The sequence below is a fragment of the Acanthochromis polyacanthus genome, chromosome 14 (genome assembly GCF_021347895.1).
Source record: "Acanthochromis polyacanthus isolate Apoly-LR-REF ecotype Palm Island chromosome 14, KAUST_Apoly_ChrSc, whole genome shotgun sequence".
Classification (NCBI taxonomy): Eukaryota; Metazoa; Chordata; class Actinopteri; family Pomacentridae; genus Acanthochromis; species Acanthochromis polyacanthus.
Window position 1 is genome coordinate 32460025 of NC_067126.1, and position 14524 is coordinate 32474548.

Below are 14524 nucleotides of genomic sequence, written 5' to 3' on the forward strand. Positions count from 1 at the left end.
CCACCTAGTTGAAGCCCAATGTCAAACTACAAACAGCTTCGTTGACCCTAGTTTAAGAAAATTCACTGACGTCTGCCTGGGTTTAAACAGGATGAGGAGGAAGATGACGATGGAAAGCATGAGGAGTCAGACTACACAGTGTGAGGTGGAGAAGGGCGGGGGACCTCGGATGTAGGGTGTTTGCTGAATGGTACAGTATGGCGCACTTACTGTGGTTAAAAGTGTATGAGTTATCCAGGCTGCTGAGCTGCTGTAAGCGGGCATGCATCATTCCCGCCCTGTTACGGGACACAGGCAGAGTCTGAGACTTCCGCTCATGTGCTACGGGTCCTGCCCCATCCTGGTTCCTGATGAGGAAACAGGACAATGTTAGATGGAGGGCCGACTACCAGCAGAGCCAGAGTTAGTGAAGCAGAGTTAGAATGAATGTTCTGGCATTTCACACGCTTGAGTGGCAGCACTAGCACCAAAACGTCCAACGAGTCAGAAAAAGAAAATTTGAGAGCTTATGAGATTTTGAAGGTCTCGTTATGAGTGTTTAAGGTGAGAAATATCAAAGCAGAATTTAGTTAGAGCTTAAGCCATGCATGTAAGAATGAGACAAGCGGTGAATTTAGAGGAGTGTCACAGCACTGCAGCCTTTCCAGGATGAGAAAACATCATGCAGTTAGTCTGAGAAAGTCAGGTCCACCTTTAGGCTTACCCAAGCAGGAGAGGGCAGGAGCCAGGTTTTATTTCATTATGTTAAACTTGCCAGCGTTTAGGTGAATAGAGATAGAAACAGTGGTGGGAGGTTAGAGAGAGTGAACACTCAAAGCACTCTGGGAGTCGAGGCCAGAGCTCTAAAACAGCAGGTGTGTTTGGTTGAATTTCAATTAAACTTCATGTAACTGTGCCGAAACTTCAATACTCATAAAAATTAGCCATTATTCTGCACGATCTACAATATAGTCAACAAACAGATGCATCATCCTGATAATCTTTATGGAGTATTGTCTTCTCCTTCATGACTATAAGCTTGAAATCCTCAACAATGACAACAACATTACCTTGCGATGTATCTCTTTCCCATGTATCTGAACTGATGAAGGCACACTCTAATAAAACAAGTAAAAAAGTAATCAGTTAGTGTACAGTTTTCAACAACATTTACATATAACATGAGGGTTTTCTGTTTAAGACTCCTTACTCGACTAAAGTGAAGAAGTCCATCAGCTCCGCAGAGGAAGCCTTGTTCCAATACGTGAACAGAGCATCTGGAAGAGACGGACACTGACACTGTAGCGGCAAATTTGTGGACGTGGTGTTTTGTACATCAGACGGCGTGGAAAAGAGATTTTACCCTCAGACATGCTTTTGAGCACATGTAAGAAACACATGAGGAGGCTCTTGATCTCCGCCTGGTCCAGTTTATCACATCGCAGCAGAGTACTTCCCAGGGTGGAGGCAGTCTGGTGCTGAGGGACAAACAGGTCGGTCAGGCACAGACAGACAAATACACAGTCCTGCCAAGTCTCTCGAACTTAGCTTTAGTTCCTTCTCTTGCCTCAAAATGAACTGTATAGTTTGTTTATTCTTGCTGCAATGCCAAACTCATTTTTTTTTATTTAAGCAGTATCTCAGACATGACAAATATGAGTTTTTCTGAATGTCTGGGATTCGGCAGCGAAGCTACACTAGTGGAATCATTCACTCAGATGCTGGAAAATGTGACATTCAACAAACAGAGTTTCTCCCAGCTGAGGCAGTGAGCAGAGGGGGAAAACAGAACCAAAGAGATGGAGCAACAGCGCTACCACAGCGAGGGGTTGGCCATATACCAAGCATGTTCCTTTGCCAGCAGTTAGTCTAGACCATGACTGGGGATGACTTCATGGAAAACATGAGGTTATTGCTTTGGTTTTCTAAAGGGCGTTTTGCAGAGTAGGGAACTTTAAGGCTAAATTTAGTTTTCCTGAAAAGGTTGGATAACAACTTTAAAGCTGTGGTGCACTTTTTAAAAAAATGAGATTAAGCAAAAACAGAATTATTGCTAGGTTGCTAATACTTTGGTTGTCTCCTGTCCCCTTGTGCTTTAACACTATTTATATCAGAGGCTTGAAACAGCACCAAAAGAAGATGAAACATAACAGCACAGACAGTAAAACTCCAGCCCTTTGTGGTTTGAAAGGCCTCTCCTCAGATTGTTTATCAGCGTGAGAGAAGAAATCACACAGCACACATGGGAGGAACTCAAAATTGAGAAATCCCTCAGGCATGCATCCACATCTGGAAGAAAGACAAACCCTGTGAGGCCCCGTGATACAACAGGTCTGCTGTACAGGACCAAAGAATAAACAGGACAAAGCCTGAGAATCTTCTGGCAAAGAAAAGGGCTTGGAGCTGAAGGGCACTAGAACACTCTCACACACACTATCATTCCCAGATGGGACACTAGCAGGGAGGCTGACTGTGTGAAGGAAGGAGGCGTTTAGTACTTGGAGTGAAATGCTGGACTGCAGGGCGCTCTCGGGCACACAGGGGACAGTGAGCAGGGAGAAGTCCATGGTGGCACGCTTGGTGCGCATGGAGAGCAAGGACTCTTCAGTCTCCGTAAAGAAGCGCAGGACATTGATAGAGTGTCGCCTTACAAACTTCTCCGTCTGTCACGGCCAGCCGTACGATGAGGGTGTTGGGAGTTAATGGTAGAAGTTAACAAAGAGAGACTTTCTGTGGCACTCTTGCAATAAACCAGGGGAACTCTGACGTGCCAGAAAGCACCGCAATAAAACGGATGTTATATAAACATGTCACAGAAAGCCTAAATATGATTTCTAATAAATGTTGCTGAGATCTTGCACCACCTGCTGACACATACCTTGTCCAGAGAGTTGCCCTTGTCGTTGTTCCTCTCAAGCAGGCTGTTTGCAGAATCAGTGCTGATGAGTGAACCACGGGAGTCTGCGTGACGCACGGAGTTAATGTTGGGAGTGGACGCCGCGTGAGGGGAAGCTGCCAAACAAGAATAAAACTGAGATTACATTTGTCGATTTAAAAATAAATCATTTCCATTACCTTCTAATCACTCACCAGTGCCAGAAATAACACCAAAAACATCTTTGTGCAAGCTGGTGTCCAGGAAGGTGCTGGACCTGGGAGGTGTCATCAAGGCGTTGGTAAGGAGTGAATCGTCTCTTCCATTCTGAAGGAGAGACAATTGAACAGTTTAACCGACCGCAGACAACATAAAGAGGCAGATGTTTTGATGAAAAGTGACTGGGTTCTGTTTTGTGTGAGTAGCTTTTTAGGAGCTGCTTTGTACTAAACTCCAAAAGTTCTGATCATAGGAATTCTATTCTTAGGGTGGTTGCCAAAATGAGCAGATTTGAACTTTTCAAAGATTGAAACAACTTAGTAAGGAATGCTAATAGCTTGAAAATTACATATTATATATTTATGTATTACTTTTAATATTTAAAAAGAATCTAGACCACAGTTAAAATCCTGAATAAAGTTCTGCACATGAAAAATATTGCTATAATGTAACTGGAATATCAAACAAGAGAGGAACATGGAGGCAGTTTCTTATCTACTTTAGTGGATGGCCCACATATTGTATCACGTGTAACTGAGTTTAACTTAATATTATAACTGGATATATGGCAGGAAAAACTGTACCACATACAGATACAGGGTAATTCTATCAGCTGTTTTATTTTTGTCTACTCTATACATGCATCTACATATAGAATTTTTTTCCCTGTGAAGTTTTTTCCTGTCCGAGCTCAGACTCTAACAACAAAGGATGCTGTAAACTGTACAGACTGCTATGCCTCTTGAAAAAAATCTGCTATTTTAGGATTTTACTACTGACTTCTGTTTAAATGTGCCTCTCTATAGATGTATGTTAGATTTTTATTTGACTGTATATACATTTATTATTGCTGTCTGATCTCAGTTTCTCCCACCATATGTAATATTGTTTAAACGTTAACGGTTTTCACAGATTCTTGAATTAAGTCACGCAGGACTCTTTGTCAGGACAGCGGATGTACACCCCCTGTCAAAAGTTTTGAGACTGGTTCTAATTCATTTGAATGAGAAAGTGTCTCAAACCTTTTGACAGGGGGTGTAAGTGTAAAAATGAACAAGGTAAGTTCTAGGTTGATAATTTATCATCTAAGACTGCTGAAGCGCCCTGCTTGTTTTCTTTTTTTGTATTTTTTAAGGACATTATTATGACTTTACTTCTCTTTTAGCTGGTAAAGTGTGGATATGAGTATAGATGAGGCCGTACAGCTGTGCTATGATTTGATATTTTTCGTTTGTGTTATGACCAAAAGGCTATAAATACTCAGAAGCAACCACTAGGTGGCTCCCTTACATTGCTGGAATGGTTGATGGGAAACGGTGATACTTCCTTCACGTTCAGCCTGTTGACGTTCTCCTGAAGCAGACCAAACAATGGCAAATACAGGGTGGCCATTCTGGCCTGCTGGCTCTGAAAAACAAATGAATCAGCTGAGTGTCTCAAGCTCACACACAGAAGTTAAAATGTAGAAGATGGAAGGCAAATGCTCACCTTGGAGGTGTAGCGGTCATCAAACGTGTGCTTCATCATGAGGTTCTTCAGCACCTGGATGGATATCTGACGAATCTCCCTGAACTCCTGCAGAGCTGCACTGACCTCCCTGAGCAGCAGCCCGACCAGGAAGTGGTTCTTACAGAAGTCATCTGTCAGCGAGTAATCCAGCTGGAGGTCTGAGGGAGGAAAAGCAGGAGGTTAGGACAAGACTGACTGATGAGGAGTAAATGAAGCATGTGAAAATATGAAAATTTGGACAAAATATAGACATCGTAGGCAGGATTTAAACCTAGAGAGGGCAAATGATTCCCATTAACCATCATCAGTCTGTAGGAGGAAAAAAACAGATAGAAAGACGAGCTAAAGCTTTCCCGTCTTACAGATTAACAGAGTGTGACTGAGCTGCTGTTCGACACCAACAGTGTGAAAAGACAAACAGGATTATGGTTGGTGATTGAACAGCAGCAGCTGTTCACAGATGGTGTTCAACAGCAATCGAGACGAGTAAAGAAATCCCAAATCTCACACAGATTCCCAGAATACCTGTAATCAAACACATCTTTTCTTGACTTTTATCTTTTTAAAACCTGCATTTCAAGCATGCAAGTGTTAAAAAGACATCTGATTTCATAGGAATGACTGTAAAATCTTGTAATCACTAGTCATCAACCACCCAAACCACTTCAAGACAGAAGGAAACTACTACCTAATCCCACACACCTGCACAAAGAGGCAACTTCACCTTATAATGTAGGATTACAAATGATACTCTGGCAGTATTTTATCCGAGAAAATGGATAAATACTTTAAGTCACCCACAAAACCCAGTTCATAGCAAAGCTGAAAGATAGCTGGCAGGGTTTAGATTTCAGAGTGAATGTACTCATCATGGATGACGAACCAGATTGAAATCTGTTGTTTTTTTTGGACATGCAACCAGCACACCTTGCACCTACCTACTGGAGTATCATCTGACTCCACTGTATCAGATGGAGATAAAAAAGCTAATTGAGGAAAGCAAAAATGAAACAAAATACATTCTGTAAAAATTACAAAACAGCAATGAAATGTTTTTTAAGCTAACACAAAAGAAAATTAAAAAATCTCTTGGAATTGGGACTATTTTATTAGTATTGGTCTTTAATAATAAAGCAAAACACATGGTGTCAATATTCTTCAACGCCAGATGTAAGCACATTGGCAAGCAATCTTAAGCTGCCATTAGGCTTGGAACTTGACCAAGGGATAAATTAGTTTATCTTCTCACCTTGAAATCTCAATATCCTCCCTTTTCCAAATGGCATTGGCAGGTTTAAGGGGACGTAGTGCTCGTGGTTGCACACTACACGCAGGAACTCAAACTTGAACTCAAACAGTGTCTGCATGAAAAACAACAGGAGAGGTGCCTTTAATAGAGCATCATACGATTTTGTCTTATGAATCACATTTTCACACACAATCTGAATTGTAGTCTGTTTCTATGAGAGTTGTTTGTATCATCACTGTACCTTTGGGTCTCCAGGCATGAAACAGTTGACGTAGTTGTTAATCTGCTTGAACACAAAGCCTCTGTCCATCAGGTTGAAGCAACGCTGCAGAACGAAGGAGGTAAAACAATTCGGTCATTATTTCTCGGAAACAACAAGCAACTCAGTATATTGTGTACACCATTCTGCTTATACTGAATACGTGGCACCATGCAACATACAGAAAGTGTGGATGCTGACCTTGATAAAGACTGCCAGGCTGTGGTTGGCGTTTCGAGCAGCATCCAGGTTGTCCTTGTATTTCTGAGTGATGTGTGGCATCATCATGTTGACCAGAGTCTCGACGGTGTGATGGAAGGATGCTGAGAAGCGCTGATTCCTTGACAGCTGAAAGACAAACGTTGGTAAAAAGTTTTATTGTACAACATAAGACACAACAATTTCAAAAAGAAGTCTGGTGTCTGATATTTTGTCTACCGTCATGAAATTTCATGAAAAGATCAAAACCAACAGGAAACTGTCCTACAAACAGCATTTTCTGTTTACAAGAGCCCTGATATATGTATTATAAAATCTATCCATCCATCCATCATCTACACACCACTTAATCTTCATTAGGTCTGCAAGGGGGGCAGCTGGAGCCTATCCCAGCTGACTTAGGGTGAAGACAGGGGACACCCTGGACAGGTCACCAGTCTATCACAAGGCCACATATACAAATAAGCAATCACACCCGCATTCACACCTACGGACAATTTAGAATTATCAATTAACCTGAGCAGGTTTTTGGACTGTAGGCAGAAGAACCAGGAGAAAACCCATGCATGCACAGGGAGAACATGCAAACTCCATGCAGAAAGATCCCAGGAGGCCAGGACACAAACCAGGGATCTTGTAGATGCATGACAAAAGTGCTAACCATCAAGTCCCTATACAGCCTGCTATAAAACCCATTAATATTAAATTATCATACTCCTTAACTACAATGAACATAGGTACAATGGCTTATTTCCAAACAATTCCACATACAACATCATGCTTTAACAAATATTGTACGTATGCATTAATCCCTGGCATAAAATAGTGCCCATCAAAAGCATTATTTCCTCCTGTTTGGGTAATTTATAGGAAAAACTACATTGCCCAGCTATTCCATAAAACTATTCTGATGATCTTGAAAATACTAATCAATACACATATGCAACCCTCAGCTACACTGTAAGCAGGAACTAAAAGGTTTGGGGCTGTATGTGACACACAATGTCAGAAAGTGAAAAGTACTGAGTAACAAACTGTTTTTTGAGGCATTTTATGACACTGATAAAAACATCGCATGACTCATGCTTTAAGCGACAGGATCTCACAGTCTCCAGTGTGGCGTAAACTTCTCTTGTTGTGCATTTACTGGCTTCCACTGTGGCCTTCACATTGTGCCATGGGAGGTTAAACACAGGGATGTGGTTGCTTATGGGGTTCGAACAAATGCCGGCAATTAAAGTGCACAGCAGTGTGGCAGAGACTGTGGATACATAATACTCTGACTGTGGTACTGTGGCTGTCCACAAGACTTGGCATGTCGTAAACTACAGCGAAGAACCCAAGCTGTAATAGAGCAGACATGAGCAGACACCTCTGAGTCAAACACACATGTTGTTGTGGCAAACTTACCTTCACTTTACAGCTCTCAATCAAGTACTGAGCCATGGACTTGACTAAGGCTTCAAAGAAATACCAGGAGTACTGCAGGGCAGACAAACATCAGTCAGAGTTCACGTCAGTTATAACTACACAATGTGTAAGCCTCTAAAAAGGTACAAATATGCTACCTTAAGCAGCTTGTTACTTGTGAGGAAGTCAGTGGAGGGTTTCAGGATTGCAGTCATTGCTTTTGCCAGCTCCTCGTGCACAGTTCGGGTGGTGGACGACGTGTACGGCTCAGTCTTGAATACATACTGTATCAGACACGCATAGACAGACACGTCAAATCTCCAGTACAAAAACAAAATATAGTTTATATAAAATATACACACGGTTGTAGTATTTGGGATGCGAAATTTACCTTCACATAAGACCTAAGGTAGTGCTCCAGTCCTTCCTCGTGGCACTGAGCTACAATATGAATCATGACTCTTAGAGGAAACAATGAAAGAGGAAAATGTGAGTAAGGAAATGGTTCTGATTAACTTGACAGGTTGTGCACATAAATTCTGCACTGACAACACTATCCAAGTTTTGTACTGACAGGTATGTCAGATTGAAATGTCTAACTGTAAAAAAAACAACTAATAATACTGTACACTGTCAGTAACCTGTACTCACTTAATGATGTTTTGGGTCTTAGACCTTCATTCATAACTGTGTTTTTTCTCCTGTCTCTTTAAGACCCGCCTCCAAAAAAAACCCAGACTGCTCTGATCGGTCAGCTGACCGGACAAAAATGAGATAACATTGGTTCCGTACCGTAACCCCAGATCAGATTTTTTGTTTGAGGTTGTGCCAAACTAGTTGCTAGGCAGGTGTTCCATAATTATGTTACATGGTGATTTAAACGGAGGAAAAGCCTGGACTTAAAATGAGAGGTTTCATGCAAGTAAAGAACAGTGTTTTCCATGGAAGAAAAGAACTCCTTCTGGTGTGGACTTTGGGCTTTGCAAGTTTGCAGATCTTTTACGTGTAAAAAATTTGTTACACACCAAGGAAAAGGAAAAACTTATACAGCATCATATGGGCTCTTTAAACTAAAAGCGACATGCTATGCATTGATTTTATTTAGATGAACACTGAAATCTGATATTTCATCATTAAAGTGTCATCAATGAACAACATTTCAGGCACCTGGTGACATTGACTGCCACATCCTCTTGGGTGGCACTGGTTAGGACCCTGAACAGCTGATTGAGGGTGGTGGGCAGGAACTTGATCATCACATGACTCTCCATGGCATGCAGGCTCTAAGAGTAAAACATCACAAAGATACGTTCATAAAGACTTTAAATGCATCATGTAAAAAAGGGAAAATAAAGGTGGAAAACTTCTACACTTCTAAAAAGGCTAATAGAGAATGTCTTGTGAGGAGCCTAATCTAATAATAACAACAGGCGGACAGGAGTGAATAACAGCGTGCTAATCACCCACACTGTATGCTCCAGTGCCTGGAACATGGCAGAGTGGAGGCTCTGGTGCATCAGTGTGCAGGAAACTAACACGAGGCTGCCAAGTAATTTGGCGAGTTCCCAGTGAGCACGGCTGACCTGCTGTTTGACCCTCTGGCTATTGTTCGTGTTCACTGCTGTGTTTATATTAGAAGCCGAGAGATGCTCTGGACCAAATATTGCTCTCGGTGTCAATGTTCACCAGGGGAAGAGTAAACCGAGATTCTCATGAACTGAGAGTGAGTGATGGAAAAAGTGATATACAAGCTACCGGCACCATAACAGATTTACTGGCATCAGGATCATTTTCACAGGTAAATAAATGCTTCATAAAAGAGAAAGAAAGAGGCTCTGCACAAACTGTCCAGAAGGATGCACTGTCGGCAAACTACAGAACATTAATGACCATGTGATAGGGCACCAAACAAGTGTGACTGTTTGTGGTTTCACGGTGAAAACGAACTGCAGTTGACTTGTAAGTTAATACAAAGAGGCAAGAGTGAGAATACAGCAGAGCTTTCTTTGCAGTAATTCATAAAGTCTCAGATGTCATTCTGGTCAGACTTCATTCCCTGTGTTCACTTTATGCATCCTTGCAAACCGCATGCTTTCAGTTACACAGTTTATGCAAACACTATAATGTTGACAAGATGTTAACATTTGTGGTTTGTGGTTCAAATGTGACTCAGTGTAGGATTTAAAGTTTATTTCTAGCTGTGCTGCTTTAACTATCCCATGAATTAACCAGCAGCAAAGTCGATAGTAAAGTCACATCACCACACTATGTTAACAGCAAGCAAGTATTACTACAGAAACATGAATGTACACAGGAAGAGAAGTTCCAGTTATGGAGAATGTTTACCCACAAATCTCACACAGATTGCTTTACCTTCAGGTATTTGACCAGTTCTCCTCCTGACGCCTGAGCTGCTGATGCAATGCTCTGACAGTGATGGAAGAAATTGTGCAAATGCTGATCCTGAAAGACAAAAAAATGTCACAAGTTCAAGAGGTTGTTCCACGAAGCTGGACTGTTGTCAACGGCACCCATTCAGAAGGTCTACAAAATAAATGCTAACTGACAGGATGCAGGTGAATTAGCAGGATCACTGCTGATTTCCAGAACTGACCTGAGTGTAGACAGTGGACACAAGGTGCGTGGACACCTTGAATAAGGGCTTTCCTCCATCCACCCATTTGATTTCAGGAGCCAAATGCTGCAATAGAAGAAAAAGCATCAATTCTGTGCTTGTTGTCTTACATTCAGCAGTGTTTTTCATGTCACTACCATTCAGACATGCAGATTCAACATCCCATTAAGTTTGAGATTGTGGCCTTACAGAACTAATTTCTAAGGCATGCTGTTCAACCACAATAACATATGTTCAAATGGAGTAAAACAGGAGCTGTCATAGAGATGGGGTGGCTTAGTATCATCTAAAAATGGACAATCTCATACAACTTCAGACAGTGACAGCATTGTACTGAGTTATACATGAAAAGTGTCACAAATAGTTCAGTAACAATTAAACAAGGAGTTCAAAAGAGAATCACGATGCCACACTCTTCTGTCACTCTTGCAGAGCGGGCTAGTCATGACATGAAAAGGGGTGTGAATACTGAATCATCAGTTTCAAAAGGCTGCAGACAAAGAGCAACAAAGATACACCTCATCTGATGTTTGAAAGGTGTTGGAAAGTCTGACTAACCAGACTGATGATCTTCATAACCTCACACAGTTCTGCACCACTGACAGAATGAAAACGAAAGAAGAGCACTTGACCTCTGAGCAGATGAGGCCAAGCTATCATGACTTAACAACTTGAGGACACGCTCTACCTTGCTGGCACCTTCCAGACAGCTGAGGTATCCAGCAGGCAGGTTGGCAGCCACAGGGATCTGACTCTCATTCATGATCACCCGGCCGTCCTTCAGCAAAGGGAGCCAGGCGTAACCCACTGAGAACAAAGAGAGACGAGGACATAGACAGCTAAGAGGTTTGTACTTCATGGCAGCAGCGATGCACAGAAACAGAAATCGTCACAGTTTGAGTGACACGATTGTGAATTTTGCATCAGTGTGATTCAGTGTTTCACCTTGCGTCTCAACCAGGTCTCTCTTCTTGGTGCTGGCCTTGCTGTTGCTATCGCAGCTGACATGGTAGAAGGTGAAGAGCAGATGATGTTTCTCGTGGAGCTGGGTTGGCAACTCAATCTTAAACTACAGAACACAAACATTTTGTTATCATCATGAGCTCGTACACATTACACAACTTCCAATGTTTATCAGTCCTCGCTGAGACTTTCTAAATATCAGGAACAGGATGTCTTACTTCATCGTAGAATTCGGGGTTGTGCTGGTGATGTAATACTGAGGCAAAGGCATTTTTGGTAAACAAGGGTCCTCCAGGTCGGCCATAGATGCACTAAAGAATGATAACAATAGCCGATTAGCTCCTGCGACTGGTGGGGTTGTCCTTTGGGGATTGTCTGAGCACACATTTTTCTGTTCACACATTCGAGTTTACCTTAAGTGAAACAGCCTCTTCCTCATCTGAGTCCTTGAACTCGATGCAGACAGCTATGTTTCTAGCCTGAGGACAAACACGATGAGCAAAGTTGACCCAGTTAGCAACAGTAAGAGAGAAAAGCACTTCAGATCGCAAGAGAAGTTGGTGGAGAATCTGTTCACAATTCTATTGGGTAAAAAATGGGAAACCTTCATGTTGCCCACAACCCACAAAATAACACTTAATAATAAATAATACCTTTGCAAATGACTTTTGGCTGTCGTATTTCAAGTGCTTCGGGTAGACATAGAGGTGATTGTTGTAGATGGTGAAAGGCTGAGAACATTTGGCAATGCACGGCACAAATTCCTCCACTTCAAAGAAGATGTTGGTCTTCTCGCTGACATCAAACTGCTTCACAGGAATGTAGGATGAGGTAACACAATCTATATACAGGAGCAGGAGAGAGGGAGAGCAAATAAACAGCCTGCAGACAATATAACCGGTCCAATGTGAGCAGGAGCAGTTTTCATCTCTCATGTTGGCGGCGTCGAGTGAATTTAGAAGGCTTACTTGTCAAGTCAGGGGCCACATTGTCAATGGTAACGTCGAGGTTTCCCAGAATTACAGGCAGCTTGGCCATCTTCTCTGGCCTAAGGGAAGGAAAATAAACTCAAGTTAAGCCTTTGGTATCATCTATGAAAGGCTGAATGAGAAACAGGCTGACAGGCTACAAATGCAAAGACAGAAATGCCATATGAGCGCATTCACACATGTGAGCAAACATCTTATTTTCGACAACAGACCAGCATTTTCCCAAAGTGCAACCTATAGCCACATATTTTCCATCCACAACATCTGCAAGACTACTCAGAGTATTTGCAGAGTTCATTTGCAAAAACAGATAACTCCGTTTTGATACATTTTCAGAAAACTTTTTTTATTGTTTACGTGAGTGGATTTGACTCAGTAGTAAAATACATGACAAAATAGAGAAAAAATAAATTATTAGTGTTATTATTATTATTATTATTATTATTATTATTACCTCAAGTAAACAATAAAAAATGAGTTTTCTGAAAACGGAGTTACCTGTTTTTGCAAATGAACTCTTCATTTATAACAGAGTCCACCCATAGAAACATCACTCACTTTCTGAAATCAGCCAGCAGTTTGAGCATGTCGTCGTTGGACAGTTTGTTGCCATCCTGTCTGTACAGAGCTGAGAAGCGAGCACTTTTGTCAAGGGTCCCTGAAGCATCCTTGAACAAAGGTCTGCAAAAAAGATAAAAGGAAAGTCATGAATATTTGCACGGATCCTACAAATACTCATGTTTCTGTTTGTATGTACAAAAGGTTTTAGGTGATTAAGTTTAATTGCACAAAGAAAGGACATTAGAAGTTAACCTGAGCTCTCAACTGCAAGTAGCTATTATATCCACAAGTGATTATTATGTTCTTCTTAAGTAATTACTGGTTTAGTACAGAAAAGTCATAAGATCAGTGGCAATTTTCCACTGTGCAGAAAGACATTTTAAAAATGTTTGTTCAGAAGATGTCATTTAAATTGCTGTAAAACAAAGAAAATGATCTTCAAATTTGAGAAGGAACCATCCAAATTAATTTAAATTAATAAATAAGAATATGATTACTGTCACAAATTATAAGAATATAGTATATGCAGATGAAGTTAACAAATCTAACTTAACAGATCTTTATAGTTTACTTTTTGTTTTGAGGTTTGGTGTGTTTTTTACAAAATGAAATATGTGCACAAATGCACTGTAATAGTTTAATAGATTAAAATACAGGTTGATTATCAAAAGAAAGAAAAGCAGTTTATAATGGCATAATGAAAAAGTTATTTGGTAAATAAAACAAAAAAAGAAACATTATATCATTGTCAGTCACTTTTTGTTGCTTACAGACAGACAGACAGACAGACAGACAGACAGACAGACAGACAGACAGACAGACAGACAGACAGACAGACCCACCCATATCCTGTGAGTTTGTGTCTGCTTTGAGTTTGGTCTTGGTGTGAAAGTACACAACATTAAGGTGAAATCTGGCTACATACAGACATGAGTTGAAGTAGTCTTTGTCAAAAGTTAGAAAGTACCTTGCTGCCCATGCAAAAGGCATCCTGTACTGGCCTAATCGGCTACACGCCAGCTTCGCATTTTTCAGGACCTTCTGTGCCACCTAGTGGAAAACAGAAACACGCTGTGATCTGACCTTCAGCACAAACACACACAAGCTGAGCCTCATTACTTACAACGCTGTAACAGTCTCAACACACACATATCTGAAAACAAACACACACCTTCTACCAGTGTTCTCGCCTGAATCACATTACTACCCGCCGTGCTCCCTTCAGGACGCAGAGCTGCATTCATGCAGCCAAAGTCAATGCTTGTGTTGAGTGTCTGCGTGAACCGGTCAGCATTTACAAACAGGGATGATTATCTGTGTATAATGTGGAATAAGCTGCTGGAATCTGCTGAGTCTGGAGGAACACGCTGGCTTGTGAGGACACTTGTATTGAAAGCATGCGATGTTTGGGTACCTTGGTGGAGTCTGAACTCTTCATGTACGGCTCAGCGCAGTGGTTGATTCCCCCTTGAAGCACCTTCTCAATGCGAGCCACGAGGAAGATATCAGGGTGGGGGCATGTTACCGAGAACACTCCCTGTGGATGCAGCCAAAATGTTGGAACAGATTTAAATATGCATTGTTACATTTGAACAGCCCATATTTATGCAGCACAGTTGGTGAGCTGAGAAAACAGACTTGTTTTGCTACTTATTCA

The 14524-nt window shown here is 41.4% G+C and overlaps 1 protein-coding gene across 18 annotated transcripts in view; it reads right to left on the reverse strand.

Annotated features, from left to right (window-relative positions):
• LOC110963112 (dedicator of cytokinesis protein 9-like) overlaps window positions 1-14524 on the reverse strand; it is an 82898-nt gene that overhangs the window by 9422 nt on the left and 58952 nt on the right. For 10 of the 18 annotated variants that reach the window (XR_007946708.1, XM_051959065.1, XM_051959056.1 and 7 more), the window contains exons 13-38: window positions 14282-14404; window positions 13835-13917; window positions 12865-12987; window positions 12286-12365; window positions 11971-12158; window positions 11731-11796; window positions 11536-11628; window positions 11300-11423; window positions 11043-11161; window positions 10334-10420; window positions 10093-10182; window positions 8887-9002; window positions 8111-8180; window positions 7878-8003; window positions 7720-7791; window positions 6292-6438; window positions 6073-6156; window positions 5832-5943; window positions 4562-4740; window positions 4364-4480; window positions 3070-3181; window positions 2858-2991; window positions 1343-1457; window positions 1190-1256; window positions 1050-1097; window positions 211-347 (exon numbers count right to left, since the gene is read on the reverse strand). Coding sequence is in view for 17 of the 18 variants with exons in the window: in XM_051959065.1 (XP_051815025.1) it covers window positions 211-347; window positions 1050-1097; window positions 1190-1256; window positions 1343-1457; window positions 2858-2991; window positions 3070-3181; window positions 4364-4480; window positions 4562-4740; window positions 5832-5943; window positions 6073-6156; window positions 6292-6438; window positions 7720-7791; window positions 7878-8003; window positions 8111-8180; window positions 8887-9002; window positions 10093-10182; window positions 10334-10420; window positions 11043-11161; window positions 11300-11423; window positions 11536-11628; window positions 11731-11796; window positions 11971-12158; window positions 12286-12365; window positions 12865-12987; window positions 13835-13917; window positions 14282-14404 (2812 nt within the window). In the remaining variant the exon portion in view is untranslated. The remainder of the gene's footprint in view (window positions 1-210; window positions 348-1049; window positions 1098-1189; window positions 1257-1342; window positions 1458-2857; window positions 2992-3069; window positions 3182-4363; window positions 4481-4561; window positions 4741-5831; window positions 5944-6072; window positions 6157-6291; window positions 6439-7719; window positions 7792-7877; window positions 8004-8110; window positions 8181-8886; window positions 9003-10092; window positions 10183-10333; window positions 10421-11042; window positions 11162-11299; window positions 11424-11535; window positions 11629-11730; window positions 11797-11970; window positions 12159-12285; window positions 12366-12864; window positions 12988-13834; window positions 13918-14281; window positions 14405-14524) is intronic. The other 8 variants (XM_051959067.1, XM_051959061.1, XM_051959059.1 and 5 more) reach the window with 2 other exon arrangements.